This window comes from Cydia pomonella, chromosome 17, assembly GCF_033807575.1.
Source record: "Cydia pomonella isolate Wapato2018A chromosome 17, ilCydPomo1, whole genome shotgun sequence".
Taxonomy (NCBI): Eukaryota; Metazoa; Arthropoda; class Insecta; order Lepidoptera; family Tortricidae; genus Cydia; species Cydia pomonella.
Genome location: NC_084719.1, coordinates 15,129,422 through 15,148,664, shown reverse-complemented (window position 1 = coordinate 15,148,664; position 19,243 = coordinate 15,129,422). Strand labels below are relative to the sequence as shown.

General features: G+C 45.0%; 1 protein-coding gene across 1 annotated transcript; it reads left to right on the top strand.

Annotated features, from left to right (window-relative positions):
• The first annotated feature begins 149 nt into the window (after window positions 1–149).
• Window positions 150–18,645, top strand: LOC133527207 (conserved oligomeric Golgi complex subunit 1). The gene is made up of 13 exons (XM_061864106.1): window positions 150–286; window positions 550–717; window positions 1,187–1,332; window positions 2,044–2,198; window positions 2,547–2,775; window positions 4,440–4,572; window positions 5,412–5,584; window positions 5,744–6,034; window positions 7,149–7,389; window positions 9,499–9,832; window positions 10,813–11,253; window positions 11,959–12,138; window positions 17,596–18,645. The coding sequence occupies exons 1-13, from the start codon at window positions 150–152 to the stop codon at window positions 17,752–17,754; spliced, it is 2,787 nt and encodes a 928-aa protein (XP_061720090.1). The 3' UTR covers window positions 17,755–18,645.
• Window positions 18,646–19,243: the final 598 nt, after the last annotated feature.

The window sequence follows — 19,243 nt, the reverse complement described above, 5'->3', positions numbered from 1 at the left end:
TTTTTGGTTTTTGTAATTTTTGTAGTCATTTGGATTTGATTCGGCAGACAGAAATAAAATGTTTACTCCACATAATATGTAAATTTTGCAAGCCCTGAGATACTTTTATTGTCTAATATCAGGCGTGAATTATCCAACAGTACTTCAAAATGTCACAGCCTAATTTACTTGAGATAGTACCTGAACAACTATTTCAAAATTATTTTATAAGCGAAATAGATCAAGTGCAGAAAAAACTACAATATGAAATTGAAAGGAAGAGGGAAGAATTACGCGCTATGGTGGGGTAAGTAGAGGTCCCTACAATAGCTATAACCCATATTGTGTTCACTGAAAGATGAATCAAAACATTAGCTTTATTTATTTATTTAAACTTTATTGCTCAAAATATAATACAATGTAATATACTGAAGTTAGGAAGGCGTGGCGCGAGCTTGTGAAGGCCATTTGCACCTCTGGGGTGCTTTAGGACAACAACAACAACAACAGTAAATAAAAATATTTTTGCCAATCCAGTATTTATGTAAAGTTTGCTGTTCAATATTTCAGGGAAAGATACCGAGACCTGATCCATGCAGCGGATACTATAGAGGAAATGAAGACAACAACAGAAAGTACTCTAAACCACATCACTGGTATGATGGAGACCTGTAAGAGCCTTCATGATACACATCTTGTTGGGTTTAAAGTTGATAAAAAGCAGACCCATACTTCAAGGTAATAATTTATGCTTAAACACTTGCTGTGTATAAGTATGTAATCATTATTAAACTATAGCATTACTGCCATATAATCTCACAAATCTGGCACTAACACTGACACAGGAGAGCTGGATTACTGGAAGTTAGAGTGAATCTGCTTATTATATTGATGTGTTTTTTAGTAGTGTTGTGCCAGATTACTGGGTGTACTGGACTATTGAAGTGCCGGATTTACATGTTACAGAAAGGATCCTTTGTAACTCTAGACAGTTGTCCTGAGGGCCTACCACCAACAGCGTAAAATAGAAAAGCTGGGGGTTGGCCCTCTGGCCTTTTAAAATGCCCAAACACATTTACGTATTTTATTGCTTTACACGATTGTAAGTCATTTCGCTGATATGGCAATGTGCGGTATGTAGACGTACACAAACCATCCAACATTTTTATATTGCTATTTTGAAATTTATAGTCAGTCTTGTTTCCAGTTTCATCAATGTTAACCCAATGAATGGTATATCAGTACAAGTTAAGATGCTGATGGAGATTCCGGAGAAAATTTGGAAATGCATTGAGGCCGAGGACTTTGTGAAGGCTACAAGATTGTTTATAATGGCTCGGCACATCAACACTGGTCAGTATTTTTTTATTATGTAATAGGCTGCAAACGAGCAGACGAGCTGCCTGATTGGAAGCAGTCATCGCCGCCCATGGACATAAGCAACATCGGAGGAGCCACTTATGCATTGCCAACCTTTGAGAACCCTAAATACCTGCTTCTTGAAGAACCCCATGTCATAGCGCAAGGGAAACACCTCAGAAGGTAGCTCATTCCACAACTTGCACGTTCTGGGAAAAAACGAGTGAGATGCCCGCTTGTTCTTGGTTTGCCACGTGTTGAGAAAGTGAGGATTCTTACTATTCTTGAATATTGAGTACATAGGGTGTTTTTTTTCAACTCTTAGCCATATTTTGCGAGGTGAAGATATGATATAGATCATGCTAAACAAGTTTTACTATATCCTCATAAGGCCCAACATAAAACACTTCCTTTTTTTGTTTTGAACCTTGTTCTATAGTAAATTGGGGATAAATTATCTACCTTTATTCCTAAACTTATAGTTGTATCCATAGTAAAAGTTGCTTAGTATGCTATATACTCACCTTGCAAAATTTTACTAAGGGTTGAAAAAACCCCCTATTAAAACTGTAAGCTTCCTAAAAAAATGTAACACATTTTTTTGATATTCTGTTTTTATTGTCATTGCTATGGACATTACTCTGTTTTACATTATTTACCCTAACAAAGCAATGATAAAATCTGAATCACATGCTGTATTTTCAGGGCTCCAACTGCAAATAGGCGGCAAGAACGTGAAGCCGGGCATGCAGTCCCTGCAGCGGCTGATACAAGCACAGTGGAGTTCCGTGGCCAACTTCAACCAGACCATCATAGATGTGTGCAGGCAGAGATTGCAAGATGTTGACATCAGTGTAGAGGTATAAGTTGGATTTGTTGAAGTATTACTAATTTAAACTCTGTGTGGATCCCAGAGCGAGCATACGCGCGGGGCAATTTCCTCACGCACAAACCGGCCAGTGTAGACGTGCCTCGGCCGAGAAAGCGTTTTCCTCGCTTGAGCGCGCCGCCTTGGGCGAAGCACGTCTACACTGGCCAGTTTGTGCGTGAGGAAATTGTTTCGTGGGTATGCTCGCTCTGTGTGGACCGACCTAATGCCAATAATACCAGCTGATATATGATATGAGCTGGTCTAAAGGTTGGCTGGAACTATGTAATAAAACAGTGTAATTTCTTCTCGTGTGGTGATTTTCCCACAATTATTTTAGGTGGCCAGTTCCTGCCTCACAAGCCTGTACATCCTCGACTCCCAAACCATGGTGGAGCTCCTAAACACCTTCATAAGTCTCCACAGCAACAGCAGCTTGAAGTCGACCCTGCAGTTTGAGCTGCAGCACATTCTAGAAGGAGATGTTAAAGCACAGATCAAGGAGAAAATCGTCAATGCTGTGAAAATTGTTCTGAAGACTGTTGTTTTGGTATACGCTTGTTTTGTTGGTGAGTTTTTTATACTGATACAGATAAATAGTAGGAATAGGAATGGCAATTTCTTCTTGCATAGTGAAATATCGGAATAGGCTAGATGACATTTTTTTATTAATGGTATCAATCGTTCAGGTTCGTTTTTAGAATCAAATGTCTATATGGAACCCATTGCATTAAAGCAATACAAAAGTCAGAAATGATAGTCAAAGTTTGACAGTCTTACTTCACGCGCGAAACGCTCCCAACAAAACGATAAGCAAACGTGACGTCAGTAGGGATGGGGTCACCAAGAGCCCATCTTAAAGTATGAAAAACATTAAAATTGCGATTTTGTCGGTGAGATATTGCGTTTATGTATATATTTGCTATACAATATTTTTTTGAATAAAATGTAAGGAATCGAATGGTACTCTTACTTTATGCCTTTTTGGAAATTTAAAAAACCTTTAATTTTGAAACTTTTAGGTCCTATATTTTTTATCATTTCCATTCCATATATTAATAACGCCTTAGTGAGGAGCAAGCTTGAGGCCTCATCTATTATATGGAATCCGTACGAGTCTTCATACGCCTTACTTCTGGAGAGAATCCAAAAGGCCTTTTTGAGATTTCTGTACAAAAAAAGGTATGGGTACTTCCCATTCTTGTACCCAACAAAATTCTTATTAGGCTGCCTTGGATATAATTCTCTAGAGGTGAGGCGCAACAACATCTTGCTGACTACAGCTTGTCGCATATTGCGCGGTGACTCGGACTGCCCGGAACTGGTAGATCGAGTCTTGAGGTTGTACGTCCCGGATATTCCTCGAGTCTTCTTGAGGCCGCGAACGCGTCCACTGTTGGCCGTACCGGCGGCGCGCACAGTATCGCGCAGGAACTCGCCACTCCTCCGCGCGTTATCGCTGCTCAATGCACTCTTGACATCAGCACCAGAGTGTGACTTGTTTGCGGGGAGATGGGCGAATGTGTGCCAGGCGTGTCTGAGGTTCTGTGAGATGATGGATGATAGGCTTTCCAGCACTTGCATGTGATTATTAATGAATATCTGTTTTTTATTTTATATATGTTTTGTATTTGTATAGTCTAATTATTCGGTGTATTGGCATATGCTGTAATGCCGTGTAAATATTTGAAAAAATAAATAAATAAATAAATTACTTTAATAACCACATTATTGCGATAAATTGCTCATTTGCTATCTATTTTACTAGTTTTGTTATACAATTCAACATGTGTCATCATCCCTATAGTGAAGGTCATTCAGAAGGAGAGAAGGGGAGTTGGGCAGGCGTTTACGGGAGAAGGGTAATGAAGTAATGATCCCGCTCTGGGTCTTGGCTGATCCAACAGGTATCCATCGCCATACAGCGTGGGAATGCTGTCGGTATAATGGGAAATTTTGGGCCGGGCTTATTGCAGGGTGGGGATGGGCATTTTATACATGTTTTTAACGAAGCTTGTTGCGGAATTTACGTGTGATTGATTAGGGCATTATAATGCCCAGGTATTATGAATAATGGCAAGCTATACTGGGCCAAGTGATAAATTATTGTCTAAACTTCATTATTTATCACATTTTCTGGTAATTATAAATATTTCTAATAAAAAAGTAAATATAATCACTATTATAAGAGCTATGGATGAAATATAATATGAAAGTATTTGTTCTGTTTCAGAAAACAATGGGGGAGTCGTGCTCACCAAGTTGAAGGATTTGTTCCGAGTGGATTCCGAGACTTTGGTTGAAATAGTGCAGTTTAGTGACCCTTCCGCGCTGAAACTTTTACCCCCTGTTATCGCCAACTATAGGTTAGTCTATGATAATAGCAAATGAGACGTATATAGGCTGAATTATTATTATACAATAATTCAGCCTATATACGTCTCATTTGCTGATATGCCTATGCCCTTGCATACAACACAATGCCCTTATGCGGATTGGGGACTATACATACACGATGTTTTCATGGTTAGTCCATGAGTTGTAAGATTTCTGGTTATCTGGTCGGGTGGTCACGAATCAATACGAATCCAATTTAGAAGTTTTTTTTCGAAATCTACTTTCTGTTCGTGTCATACCTACAGACGCCATAAGATATTTACAGGAGCGGCTTAGGTTACTTAAACGAATTCTATTGGTAATGACCTTTCCTACGAAGCAGGAGGGCTCGGGTTCGAATCCTGGTATTTAAGGGCGTTTATTTGTTTGTTATTTTTTTTGTTCCCGAGTTTTGGATGTTATATATATCTATATATTATATATATCGTCGTCTAGTACCCACAATGCGAGTCTTACTGAGCTTACTGTAGAACTAGGTTGATCTGTGTAGAATGGTCATATATTATTTATTTAGTCTTTATTCTAACGATTGACAATAGAAACGTGATCAAATGTGTCAGTCCGTTGGTTACATATTGCATATAACCTACGCAACTGCCTCAACTTACGCTAGCTACATGCCGTGTGCAAGCACCATAGGCAATATAGGCACATCCACATACTCGTAACAAAGAGCTTACCGCGAAAAACGAAAAATCTAAATTTCTTTATCTGCCTCTCTATCGCACGAATACGGACGAGCCATATAGAGAGGCTGATAACGAAATTTCTTTTTTCTCAGAACATTCTAATTTTTTTATAATTTCAGATTATCATCAAGCAAAGAAGTCCAAGAACTAGCAAAAGACGAAATAACTACCTGCGTTCAAAAATGGAGTATATGGGTAAAGTCCTTCATAGATGAGAGTGTGAAGAGTCTACTGCAAAACGTCACCAGGATCAAAATTCTGCACGAGATACGTGAAGAAGCATTTAAGATAGGTAAGAAAATAATAATAAATAAAAAATGTTTGTTTCAGACCATCCGATCCATATTTCCGTATAATGTCCGTTGCATTTTTATTACGAGTACACTATTATGAAACGCATTTCGATAAGTCTTAATTGAAATAATATATTTTTATTCCACGCCTTTTTCAGAAATTCCCGATAACTGGAGCGCCATATGCTCATCCCTGGACATCCCAGAGGTCCACGTCTGGTGCCATTACTTCCAACCACTCCTCACCGCTCGAGTCAAATTTATCATAGATAACAGATGGAGTAAAGTCTATGACGCCTTTAAAACCCAGATCCTGGTCGATTTGACTAGATCTGTGGACAATGAGGGGGAGATTGATATTAATTGGTTCGTGTGGAAGGACCTTATTGGGGATACGGTTATAGAGTCGAGGAATGAAGTTATAAAGGTCATGAACTCACTTATGAGAGGTGAGTGATTGGAAAAATACCACACAAAGTGAGCATACGCACAAAGCAATTTCCTCCTACACAAAACGGCCAGTGTAGACGGGCTTTGGTTGAGGCGGCGCGCGCGTTTTCCTCGCCCGAGCGCTCTGTGTGGACCTGCCTACTGGTATACACCGTGCGAGTTAGAGGGCGAGGGAGGGAGGGAAAGCGAAAACAATTCGCGCTTTTAAGCAGGTGCTGCCCCCTACACTTCATGCTGGCTCTATTGCTTAGTAGGTTCTGCTATGTAGTGGCTTAAGTCTAAAAATGGAAGCTTGACACGTCAAAATCTCTTACCTTCTTTATAATACAAAAAAAAAAAACTATACAGTCCAATATCAATTATCGTGCTTTACGACAAGGTTCACGAGGGACGCGCTGGCGCGCCGCACACCATAGGCGTGGCGTTCAAAGTAAAAAAAAAGCGGCCAAGTGCGAGTCGGACTCGCGCATGAAGAGTTCCGTACCATTTATGACGTATTAAAAAAAAATCTACTTACTAGATCTCGTTCAACATTTTACCACTTTGGACACACATTTTACCACTTTGGAAGTGTCTCTCGCGCAAACTATTCAGTTTAGAAAAAAATGATATTAGAAACCTCAATATCATTTTTGAAGACCAATCCGTAGATACCCCACACGTATGGGTTTAATGAAAAAAAAAATATATATTTTATGACTTGATTAAGTATGGGGAACCCCCAAAATTTATTGTTTTTTTTTCTATTTTTGTCTAAAAATCCTAATGCGGTTCATAGAATACATCTACTTACCAAGTTTGAACAGTATAGCCCTTATAGTTTCGGAAAAAAGTGGCGGTGACATAATCGGACAGACAGACGGACATGACGAATCTATAAGGGTTCCGTTTTTTGCCATTTGGCTACGGAACCCTAAAAACCCTTGTTTTAGAGTGCAGAGTATCTAAAATAGGACAAGCAAAAGAGTACTAGAATTGTATCCAGAGTTTTTAGTGAAAATCGATCTCTAAAAAAAATTTAGATCAATTTTTCCCTTGTAGAACCCTATGTTTATCGAAACATGTGTATGTACTATAAGTTTGAGGTTTAAAATATATTTCTGTGCAATCCAGGTATGTCCCTCCAAGATCGCGGTTTCACGACCAACCTAGAGACACTCTGCCAAGACTTAGACAGCGAGTTACAGAAACTGCTAGAAGATCTCCGAGTCTATCTGTATCGGGACAAGAAGGGGACGATTCGGGACAAGCTGTTGTTTACATATGAGGATGAGGAGGAACTGGCGCAAATGTATAGTGATAGAGAGGAGATTGAAGAGTATTTGATGGATACAGCGGATAGTAGTGTTGAAAGGTATGTTCCGATATTAGAACTTTTAATTGGTTAAATGCGGAATAAAGGATAAGTAGGGGATGGTTCGGGACAAGCTGTTGTTTACATATGAGGATGAGGAGGAACTGGCGCAAATGTATAGTGATAGAGGAGATTGAAGTGTATTTGAGGGATACGGCGGATAGTAGTGTTGAAAGATATGTTTGGATATTGGAACTTGTAATTGGTTAAATGCGGAATAAGGGATAGGTAGGGGACGATTCGGGACAAGCTTAACACCAACTTCTTCCACTTGACTCCATCCAACGTCGGGCAGTTCGTATTGTTGGTGACCCCGATCTCACAGTCGGTTTGGAACCTCTCAGTCTTCGGAGAGACGTTGGCTCTCTATGCCTGTTCTACCGTCTGTACAATGGGGAATGTTCTGAAGAACTTTTTGAATTGGTGCCACCGTCACGTTTTTATCACCGCACCTCCCGCCAAAGAAACAAAGTTCATCCTCACTTTCTCGACACGTGGCAAACCAAGAACAAGCGGGCATCTCGCTCGTTTTTTCCCAGAACGTGCAAGTTGTGGAATGAGCTACCTTCTGAGGTGTTTCCCTTGCGCTATGACATGGGGTTCTTCAAGAAGCAGGTTTTTAGGGTTCTCAAAGGTTGGCAACGCATAAGTGGCTCCTCCGATGTTGCTTATGTCCATGGGCGGCGATGACTGCTTCCCATCAGGCGGCTCGTCTGCTCGTTTGCAGCCTATTACATAAAAAAAAGCTGTTTACATATGCGGATGAGGAGGAACTGGCGCAAATATATAGTTATAGAGAGAAGATTGAAGTGTATTTGAGGGATACGGCGGATAGTAGTGTTTAAAGGTATGTTTCGATATTGGAACTTGTAATTGGTTAAATGCGGAATAAGGGATAAGTAGGGGACGATTCGGGACAAGCTGTTGTTTACATATGAGGATGAGGAGGAACTGGCGCTATTGTATAGTGATAGAGGAGATTGAAGTGTATTTGAGGGATACAGCGGATAATAGTGTTGAAAGGTACGTTTCACGCTGTCCACGACGGGACAAATAATAATAAATCGTGCTTTCAACTTTTGAATATTTAAAATACGATACGATGTCCTTCCAGACGCATCCGTCGATGGCGACACCCGGACAAATCAGGTATTTTGTAAATTCTGATGTGAATGGGCTCGAACGTGACTATAAAACACAAAATGTGTATGCAACACATTTTGTATTTTAAATGTGTGTGTATGTGTATGTGACACGCAAAGTTCTGTTAATCGGTCTTGTACGAGTAGGTATTGACATTTGTACGATGATGTGGAGTTATTTTGACATTTTGTCTGAGACGATTTCGATTTCCGATTGAGCTGAAATTTTGCATATACAAGGTGCCCGTGAGCATTGCGAGACATTTTAACTAAGCATTCCTGGTAATACTTAGAAACTAGAATGTCATATAAAATTTTCTGGATTAGGCCTAGTTTCATAGATAATTAAATGTTTTTCGAAATCATTATTTCGCCATAAGTCGGTACAAAACACATTTTTGACTGCGGTATTGCCACTTTGAGGTCTAGTCTGGACATACCTATTGATTGACATCGAAAAATTAAAAAAATGTATTCGAGAGGCTACTCCCAAATAAAACAAAAAACTTTTTAGTTAATTTTAGGCTATGTGTTTATCAATAAAAATTACGTTTTATGTACAGGAGTGTTAAAAAAAAAGGAAAAAAAAACAACAAAAATTTTTTTTTTCGAATTTCATGAAAAGTCATATATCATTTTTTGCTTCTGTTGCCATCAGGAATGCACCGTTAAAATCTCTCGCAATGCTCACGGGCACTTTGTACATATAAATCGCATAAATCGCACCTTGTATATGTAAATCGGATGACAGGGCTATAGCCTATATCTGCCTGTGCAGAGACAGGAGGTGGCCATGGAGACTCTGATAAAACAAGGCAAACTAATTGTGTTTCGGGTTGTTAGAATTGTCTTCGATGAGTATTAATTGCCTGTGGAAAGAAAAGTACAGTCAGCGATGAAAGCTTGTACCAAAAATGAAAATTTTCCAACAAAGTATTTATTATCTTTTTTTTTTTCTTTTTTACAGTATGCTCCAATACATAAAAGTGTGCTTCGAAGAGCCAACTCTCCAATCTACAGAAACCCAAAGAAAAACAACAGCGATATACACCGCTCGATTCATCCAAGCGATTCCCATAATCATGCTCAACCTACGCAAGTGCTATATTCCTGAAGCAACATCCCTTACTATCGACGAAAGTGGATTGATAAGATGGAATAATTTGTGCGGTCTTTTGAAGCAGCATTGTTTAGTGTGTTGGGGGAAATGGATAGATATAGTGATGGAGAAAGTGGAAGAGTTGACTAAGGATCTGCCGCAGGAGTTCACGTTGGAAGCAAACGTTGATTATTTGATGATGGTATGTATGTATCGGAGTGTTTACAATATGAACTGTTTTAGATTTTTCAAATGTGTGTTCTTGAACTATTTACTGATAATGTGCTATATATAGGGTTGTCATACGTCCCGGATATATGGGACTATCACCGTATTTAAGTATCGCGTCCCGTACTTTACCTGTCTCGTTTTTGTCCCGTATATCAATAGTATCAATACCTACCGCCGTAGAATAGCTACATAAATGGATAAATGGTTGCAATCATCTCTATGTAACTAGTTTATACAACGTTACATAGCAGCAAACATTTTTTTAAATAGAGGTGGATGTTGCGAATGCAACTTATTATTATATAAAAATCAATGCAGTAGCTAAACGCAGCCGTCGGGCTCGGCTAGTATTCGGAGGCTTTTTAAAAGCACCAATAGGAGCGCTCCACATAATCTGTATCGCGGCCAATTGGAAGCATTTAAATCTAAACCTTTTGTACTGATCAAATCAAATATTGCAAATCACTCTTTCATCATCCTCCATACTATCAACACCTACTTTCTACATTGAACCGTTTTGGCAAGAACCCTTGTAAACCAGTACCTTTGGGAAGATTATACTTCACTTCATTATAAATCGAAGTTTTATTTAAGTCGTCGAGATCCTGACCTGCACGGCGGCTACAGTGGATTGTTAAAGAAAACTTTGTAGCCACAGTAAATTTATTGCCATCTTTCGATACAATATGATAAAAACAATTCCGAATAATTATGGCAATCCTAGCTATATCTGAAAAATAAATAAATATGTAGCTGAAAAATTGATGATTGGATGATTTTAGTTTTATTTTTCATCTGACTGCTGCAAAAGCAAAGACACTGTTTCGTGTTTTTGAGCGTGTGTATGGAATTGGGTTTATCTATAATATTTATTTTGCTGCACCTTGACGACATGATAAGCTTACAATATGGTTTGATGTTAAGGTAGATATTTCTTTTAATTCGTTACAGCAATGGGACGTCATAAAAATAGAAGAAAAAGACGACGAAGGTAAAGCGATTGAGTCCACAATCAAAGTGCCGGCCGGACCATCTTTAAAACTACAAGAATATCTGTACGCCGTCAGCAGAATACTCGATGAAGTCGTACCACATACTTTACCAGTAGAAATCCACACATTATTTATAGAGAAAATCACCACTGTCACTTTCGCACACTATGATAAAGTGATAAGAGAGAAAGAGGCAGATATAAATCAGAGGTGTGCGCTTCAGTTACTGATGGACGTTCGACATTTGACCTTATTGCTTGTGCCGCGAGAGAATAAGAAGTCTATGGATTTTTCTCATGAAATTTGCGAGTTTTTAAGGTCGAAAATAGATCCTTTCGACTATGACGTCTTCTATACGTATGTGCAGACTAATTTGAAGAGATCAGTGCAAAGAGTTCAGGTGAGTAATCAGGTCATGAGCCCCAGAAGTAAATCTTTATTGAAATATTAAAAATTGCTCTTATTTTCTTGGATAAAAAATAGAAGTGTCAGGTACTGGTTTCCTGACGGCCACTGGTGCCACTACGTTTTAACGTTGTTGTAACACTGGTATTATATTTAACTCAACCTAACAATTGAAAATTATGACTTATCAATGTTATTTCGAACATCGTTAGCCCGATATTGTACACTCTCACACACGACTCACGATAGGGAACGTGCATAAATTGTAGGGGGCAGCACAGCCTCTTGATTATTGCCGCAAAGTGTAAATGTCAAGTTTAAGTTTCCGATTTAGACCATAAGATGACAGAACCTACAACGCACAAGGGAGTGTGCGTGTACTGTAGGGGGCAGCACCTGTTTTGGCGTGAAGTATCAATGTCAAGTTTAAGGTCCGATTTAGGTCACAAGATGGCAGAGCGTTCAACATGCACGGCCCCATGAAAAATTGAATCTACTGTCACCATGCCGATGCAGTCGAACCAAGCGAACTCTACATTTTGCAGTATCAAAGTGTGATAGGGTCACCATAAATCCAATCATATCATATAAAATATCTAAATAATGGTACTTCCACACTTTGTCACGTCAAAGTCGGTATAGTTAGTTTAGACGGAGTGTATCCGTATCAAATCTCTGAGCAGGTTTCCTCATATTTCAGACATTGCTAGGCAGCATGATCCTCCAGCACGGGCAGTTGTCGGGTATCATCGGGCCGGCGGCCGTGCTGTCGGGCGGCAGCGGCGACCGCGCCGCGGCGCTGCTGGCGGCCGGCGCCGCGCACTGGTTCTCGCTGCTGCCCGTCGCCACGCCGCCCAGCCGGGAGAAACTCGACAAGCCGGTGAGCTACACATTACACACACACTGTACTTCAGCATAGATAGCATTACAGCGGCGACCGCGCCGCGGCGCTGCTGGCGGCCGGCGCCGCGCACTGGTTCTCGCTGCTGCCCGTCGCCACGCCGCCCAGCCGGGAGAAACTCGACAAGCCGGTGAGCTACACATTACACACACACTGTACTTCAGCATAGATAGCATTACAGCGGCGACCGCGCCGCGGCGCTGCTGGCGGCCGGCGCCGCGCACTGGTTCTCGCTGCTGCCCGTCGCCACGCCGCCCAGCCGGGAGAAACTCGACAAGCCGGTGAGCTACACATTACACACACACTGTACTTCAGCATAGATAGCATTACAGCGGCGACCGCGCCGCGGCGCTGCTGGCGGCCGGCGCCGCGCACTGGTTCTCGCTGCTGCCCGTCGCCACGCCGCCCAGCCGGGAGAAACTCGACAAGCCGGTGAGCTACACATTACACACACACTGTACTTCAGCATAGATAGCATTACAGCGGCGACCGCGCCGCGGCGCTGCTGGCGGCCGGCGCCGCGCACTGGTTCTCGCTGCTGCCCGTCGCCACGCCGCCCAGCCGGGAGAAACTCGACAAGCCGGTGAGCTACACATTACATACACACTGTAGTTCAGCACAGATAGCATTACAGCGGCGACCGCGCCGCGGCGCTGCTGGCGGCCGGCGCCGCGCACTGGTTCTCGCTGCTGCCCGTCGCCACGCCGCCCAGCCGGGAGAAACTCGACAAGCCGGTGAGCTACACATTACACACACACTGTACTTCAGCATAGATAGCATTACAGCGGCGACCGCGCCGCGGCGCTGCTGGCGGCCGGCGCCGCGCACTGGTTCTCGCTGCTGCCCGTCGCCACGCCGCCCAGCCGGGAGAAACTCGACAAGCCGGTGAGCTACACATTACACACACACTGTACTTCAGCATAGATAGCATTACAGCGGCGACCGCGCCGCGGCGCTGCTGGCGGCCGGCGCCGCGCACTGGTTCTCGCTGCTGCCCGTCGCCACGCCGCCCAGCCGGGAGAAACTCGACAAGCCGGTGAGCTACACATTACACACACACTGTACTTCAGCATAGATAGCATTACAGCGGCGACCGCGCCGCGGCGCTGCTGGCGGCCGGCGCCGCGCACTGGTTCTCGCTGCTGCCCGTCGCCACGCCGCCCAGCCGGGAGAAACTCGACAAGCCGGTGAGCTACACATTACACACACACTGTACTTCAGCATAGATAGCATTACAGCGGCGACCGCGCCGCGGCGCTGCTGGCGGCCGGCGCCGCGCACTGGTTCTCGCTGCTGCCCGTCGCCACGCCGCCCAGCCGGGAGAAACTCGACAAGCCGGTGAGCTACACATTACATACACACTGTAGTTCAGCACAGATAGCATTACAGCGGCGACCGCGCCGCGGCGCTGCTGGCGGCCGGCGCCGCGCACTGGTTCTCGCTGCTGCCCGTCGCCACGCCGCCCAGCCGGGAGAAACTCGACAAGCCGGTGAGCTACACATTACACACACACTGTACTTCAGCATAGATAGCATTACAGCGGCGACCGCGCCGCGGCGCTGCTGGCGGCCGGCGCCGCGCACTGGTTCTCGCTGCTGCCCGTCGCCACGCCGCCCAGCCGGGAGAAACTCGACAAGCCGGTGAGCTACACATTACACACACACTGTACTTCAGCATAGATAGCATTACAGCGGCGACCGCGCCGCGGCGCTGCTGGCGGCCGGCGCCGCGCACTGGTTCTCGCTGCTGCCCGTCGCCACGCCGCCCAGCCGGGAGAAACTCGACAAGCCGGTGAGCTACACATTACACACACACTGTACTTCAGCATAGATAGCATTACAGCGGCGACCGCGCCGCGGCGCTGCTGGCGGCCGGCGCCGCGCACTGGTTCTCGCTGCTGCCCGTCGCCACGCCGCCCAGCCGGGAGAAACTCGACAAGCCGGTGAGCTACACATTACACACACACTGTACTTCAGCATAGATAGCATTACAGCGGCGACCGCGCCGCGGCGCTGCTGGCGGCCGGCGCCGCGCACTGGTTCTCGCTGCTGCCCGTCGCCACGCCGCCCAGCCGGGAGAAACTCGACAAGCCGGTGAGCTACACATTACATACACACTGTAGTTCAGCACAGATAGCATTACAGCGGCGACCGCGCCGCGGCGCTGCTGGCGGCCGGCGCCGCGCACTGGTTCTCGCTGCTGCCCGTCGCCACGCCGCCCAGCCGGGAGAAACTCGACAAGCCGGTGAGCTACACATTACACACACACTGTACTTCAGCATAGATAGCATTACAGCGGCGACCGCGCCGCGGCGCTGCTGGCGGCCGGCGCCGCGCACTGGTTCTCGCTGCTGCCCGTCGCCACGCCGCCCAGCCGGGAGAAACTCGACAAGCCGGTGAGCTACACATTACACACACACTGTACTTCAGCATAGATAGCATTACAGCGGCGACCGCGCCGCGGCGCTGCTGGCGGCCGGCGCCGCGCACTGGTTCTCGCTGCTGCCCGTCGCCACGCCGCCCAGCCGGGAGAAACTCGACAAGCCGGTGAGCTACACATTACACACACACTGTACTTCAGCATAGATAGCATTACAGCGGCGACCGCGCCGCGGCGCTGCTGGCGGCCGGCGCCGCGCACTGGTTCTCGCTGCTGCCCGTCGCCACGCCGCCCAGCCGGGAGAAACTCGACAAGCCGGTGAGCTACACATTACACACACACTGTACTTCAGCATAGATAGCATTACAGCGGCGACCGCGCCGCGGCGCTGCTGGCGGCCGGCGCCGCGCACTGGTTCTCGCTGCTGCCCGTCGCCACGCCGCCCAGCCGGGAGAAACTCGACAAGCCGGTGAGCTACACATTACATACACACTGTAGTTCAGCACAGATAGCATTACAGCGGCGACCGCGCCGCGGCGCTGCTGGCGGCCGGCGCCGCGCACTGGTTCTCGCTGCTGCCCGTCGCCACGCCGCCCAGCCGGGAGAAACTCGACAAGCCGGTGAGCTACACATTACACACACACTGTACTTCAGCATAGATAGCATTACAGCGGCGACCGCGCCGCGGCGCTGCTGGCGGCCGGCGCCGCGCACTGGTTCTCGCTGCTGCCCGTCGCCACGCCGCCCAGCCGGGAGAAACTCGACAAGCCGGTGAGCTACACATTACACACACACTGTACTTCAGCATAGATAGCATTACAGCGGCGACCGCGCCGCGGCGCTGCTGGCGGCCGGCGCCGCGCACTGGTTCTCGCTGCTGCCCGTCGCCACGCCGCCCAGCCGGGAGAAACTCGACAAGCCGGTGAGCTACACATCACACACACACTGTACTTCAGCACAGATAGCATTACAGCGGCGACCGCGCCGCGGCGCTGCTGGCGGCCGGCGCCGCGCACTGGTTCTCGCTGCTGCCCGTCGCCACGCCGCCCAGCCGGGAGAAACTCGACAAGCCGGTGAGCTACACATTACACACACACTGTACTTCAGCATAGATAGCATTACAGCGGCGACCGCGCCGCGGCGCTGCTGGCGGCCGGCGCCGCGCACTGGTTCTCGCTGCTGCCCGTCGCCACGCCGCCCAGCCGGGAGAAACTCGACAAGCCGGTGAGCTACACATTACACACACACTGTACTTCAGCATAGATAGCATTACAGCGGCGACCGCGCCGCGGCGCTGCTGGCGGCCGGCGCCGCGCACTGGTTCTCGCTGCTGCCCGTCGCCACGCCGCCCAGCCGGGAGAAACTCGACAAGCCGGTGAGCTACACATTACACACACACTGTACTTCAGCATAGATAGCATTACAGCGGCGACCGCGCCGCGGCGCTGCTGGCGGCCGGCGCCGCGCACTGGTTCTCGCTGCTGCCCGTCGCCACGCCGCCCAGCCGGGAGAAACTCGACAAGCCGGTGAGCTACACATTACACACACACTGTACTTCAGCATAGATAGCATTACAGCGGCGACCGCGCCGCGGCGCTGCTGGCGGCCGGCGCCGCGCACTGGTTCTCGCTGCTGCCCGTCGCCACGCCGCCCAGCCGGGAGAAACTCGACAAGCCGGTAAGCTACACACACTGTACTTCAGTACAGATAGCATTACAGCGGCGACCGCGCCGCGGCGCTGTACAGTCAAGTGCACAAATATGTATCGAAAGAATCGTCTCATAAATATGGTACTACGCTCTTATTACACTGGAATGAGATGCTATGGGATATATTTTTGAGTAAGATGTATACACCCATATTTTTACACTTGACTGTACGTTACTGGTAATATTCCCAATAATACCGGGTATTTTTCCAAAGTTACTGGGAACCTACTGTTTTGATAATTTTGACCTGATTCGTCAGTTATGAACGTATATGTGAAGATAGATCATTATGGTATGATCAAATGTGAAAATCCATATCATAAGGGACCTTATGGCGGTCGGCGCTTACGGCGCGTAGTACCGTATTAGTATTGGCGCGCCGCTAATAATGGCGTAAGCGCCGACCGCCATAAGGTCCCTTTTGATTTGGATTGTCACAAATGGCTTTTTTAATTTTATTAAATTGTACTAGTGCCAACGGAGCATTCATCCCTCTCTGAAGCTGTTTGGGTATGAACAGTGTGACAGTGGCATTATAAAACCCTGAACGCATGATTAACATTTTTATGTCTCTAACAACATTATTTTCTGAATTAATCTTGACTGTTTTGTCCTCGAGTTATTCATTTAATATTTGTGACTAAATACATTCTTCAAGGACCAAAATTGTGTATTGTAAAGAAAAGCTGGAAGTTCTCGGAAATTTCAAGAAAAAATCACATGAAACAAAGTAAACTTACTTTTTGGAATTGGAAAGATTTGGTTTCCGTACAAAATTCTGAGAAGTTCGGAAGTTTTTCTACGTGGAAATTTCGCAATTTTAAAAACTTTCTCACGGCACATCAGAAGTATTAGTTCATTACCTTCTCCAACTAACACATTACAAATTACCCAATACCATAGAGAAATAAGTAAGCATAGAGTGCTTACTCCGCACATCAGTTTTCTTACCCAAACGCTTATTATTTTCGTAGTCGACATCTAGCGTCTAGTAGCGGATTTATCAGTACCGCTACTTATCACTACATGTCACGAGTGTTGCGACTGACGAAAAAAATACAACTAATATTACATGCAGAGGGAGCTAAAAATAGAGTTCCGGGTAATTCGGTTATATGTAAAATTAGCTGAAAGTTGTTAAGCATTAGGCTTTTCATTCGTCGCGACAACTGTTGTCAAGTAGCAGTACTGATAAATCCGCTGTTTTATGCTAGATGTCGACTACGAAAATAATAAACGTTTTGGTAAGAAAACTGATGTATGGAGTGAGAACTCTATGCTTAATTATTTCTCTATGCCAATACCGACGACATAAAGTTCAAAATCTCACGCCCCATTCGATTTTTAGATAAAGAAAAAGCCAATGACGTCAGCGAGCCCCAACAAGCCCAGAGCCGACAACTCGGAGCTGATGACGTCATCACTGCCCATCAACTTCGCCAACGCCCGTTCTGGCGCTGCGTCGTTCTTCAACTCGATGACTTCCGATTGGTTCAGCGGATCTTAACCTCTTGTGTATGATAAGGACCCAATCGAATTTTTAGCCATATTTTGCAATTTTTTGAGAACGATTTTCGATTTTCTGCTCGTTACGGCAAAACCGAGATTTGAACTTACGATTTTTGACCACCACATACATATGAAAGGTTAAGTTATTGTTTGATATAGTTTTTATTTAGTATTTTATACAATCGTGATATAATGCAGAGCTTTTCAGTTGACTACCGTGTTAACACCACGAAGCTTGCTGAGTGGCCTTAGTAGGTACGAGATTGAAAAGCTTGATTATATCACTATTGTATACAAGTATTTTAATGTGTTATCTACAGTGGCGCATTTGCGGCCTTGGCCGCCCTAGGCCCCAGGCCCATTATTAATTGATAGCTCTGGGCCCGGGCCTTAAGGCAAATCCCCCCACTGGTGGCCTACGTATGTCTCGTATAAATGCGACTTTTTTGGAGCTTGTAGGTAAAGGTGCCGCACAAAGTATAAGCATTTTGAACTGAGGAAGTTTCTTTCTTTTTCAATGACAAAATAAACCGGAGAAGCGCGAGGAGTTCTAATCAATTTAAAAACGAAGAAAAATCTTTAAAAGACGTAAGACTGCGTTTGTATGGGACTGACTCGTAGAATACTAATAAAATGAATTTTTATTTAATCCCAGTGACTGTTTTGTTTATTTGTGAATAAATTAAGCAAATTAATAAATGTGACCGCGGCCGGCAAAGCGTCCCACTTTGTCACTTGCCATAAGGACGAGATTTGCTTGTATATTTATACGAATAACCTGTTAAGACGTCCTTGCGGCAAGCATTGTGACGTTTTGCCGGTCGCGTTCAAATATATTTAAAATGTGAGTAATAATATGTAATGATATAAAAGGAGATATGTACTCTAATACTTTTGTTTTATTAGTTAGTATCCAAAACCCGCTGCGGAGCGCAGTTTAATTTAATTGTCCAAAAATATCTTGCAGTGCAGAGATTATTTCAACGGTGGACCTGAGAAGTTTATTGAGATAAATTTTGCTTAGAAATACAAAATATTAACCATACAAAATAATTCGGCCCGCAATGTAAACCAACACAAGTTACGAGATATGAGCTTTTTAAAGCTCGTGTCTAGTAACTTAAAAAAAAACTTCTTAATTAATGATTAGACTGTTAATTCTATATTTGGTTTAATTTATCGCCTGTATTGGATTTACACACTGTAAAAATATAGATTAGATAGGTTATGCTCATACGTATGGAGCACAAATAGTATAATTACGATACAAGTGCGAAAATAGGAAGTTTACAGGAGTAAAATAGGAAATTTGCAACGAGTGGCGATAAATTAAAAGACGACCGAAGGGAGGGTTTTAAATCGACACGAGTAGCGAGTACGTTTTTGCACGTGTATTGTACAACGTTTTACAGTACAGCATATGGCCCTTTCAATTTTCGACATACGCACGTACTAGTTGTCGCACTAGGGCGGTAAAGTAGTGCCAT

Bases quoted from the DNA above. Each gene is read 5' to 3' on its own strand.
- LOC133527207 (XM_061864106.1), top strand. From the start codon at position 150: ATGTCACAGCCTAATTTACTTGAGATAGTACCTGAACAACTATTTCAA. The intron at 2,776-4,439 runs GTGAGTTTTTTA...GTTCTGTTTCAG, and splicing joins GGTATACGCTTGTTTTGTTG to AAAACAATGGGGGAGTCGTG. The intron at 5,585-5,743 runs GTAAGAAAATAA...CGCCTTTTTCAG, and splicing joins TGAAGAAGCATTTAAGATAG to AAATTCCCGATAACTGGAGC.